The following is a 472-nucleotide window of genomic DNA, read 5'->3' as shown; positions in this document are numbered from 1 at the left end:
ATAAATCATTTTCTCTCTCTTTTATTAAAATTCCAACTACTTTTTTTTTTTAATGTTAACAGTGATGTACCGAATGGATCAGCCTTGACACAAGAGAATATCAGCCTCCTATCAAACAAGACCGGCTCTCTGAACCTATCAGAGGATCCCGAGGGAGGAGGAGATAACAATGACTCCCAGAAATCAGGAGTTTCTCCCAGTTCTGCTCCCTAAAATATGGGGAGTTGTACTTTTATCTTCTGCTCCTAATCAATTTATAGGGCATAGGGGTAGGAGAATGGATAACTTCTAAACTTTCTCTCTAAGAGTGGTCAGAGAAATCCGGGAAATGCACCAGAGGCGATGTGCACAGACACCACTACTAAAAACAAACCCTGCACATAGTTCACATTGATGCATATTTTTAATTTAAAGAAAAAGAAAATTAGCAGTATCTGCAAGCAATTCAGATTAAATTTGTTTTTGTTCTGTG

The 472-nt window shown here is 37.9% G+C and overlaps 1 protein-coding gene across 1 annotated transcript in view; it reads left to right on the top strand.

The window, feature by feature from the left end:
• Positions 1-472, top strand: part of RC3H1 (ring finger and CCCH-type domains 1) — an 81,768-nt gene extending 81,296 nt beyond the window's left edge. The window contains exon 18 of the mRNA XM_012657724.1: positions 63-472. Coding sequence (XP_012513178.1) covers positions 63-213 — 151 coding nt within the window. The 3' untranslated portion in view covers positions 214-472. The remainder of the gene's footprint in view (positions 1-62) is intronic.

Source organism: Propithecus coquereli, unplaced genomic scaffold (genome assembly GCF_000956105.1).
Source record: "Propithecus coquereli isolate 6110/MARCELLA unplaced genomic scaffold, Pcoq_1.0 Scaffold56, whole genome shotgun sequence".
Lineage (NCBI taxonomy): Eukaryota > Metazoa > Chordata > Mammalia > Primates > Indriidae > Propithecus > Propithecus coquereli.
The sequence above is the reverse complement of the archived record's forward strand: the minus strand, read 5'-3'. Positions and strand labels throughout refer to the sequence as shown.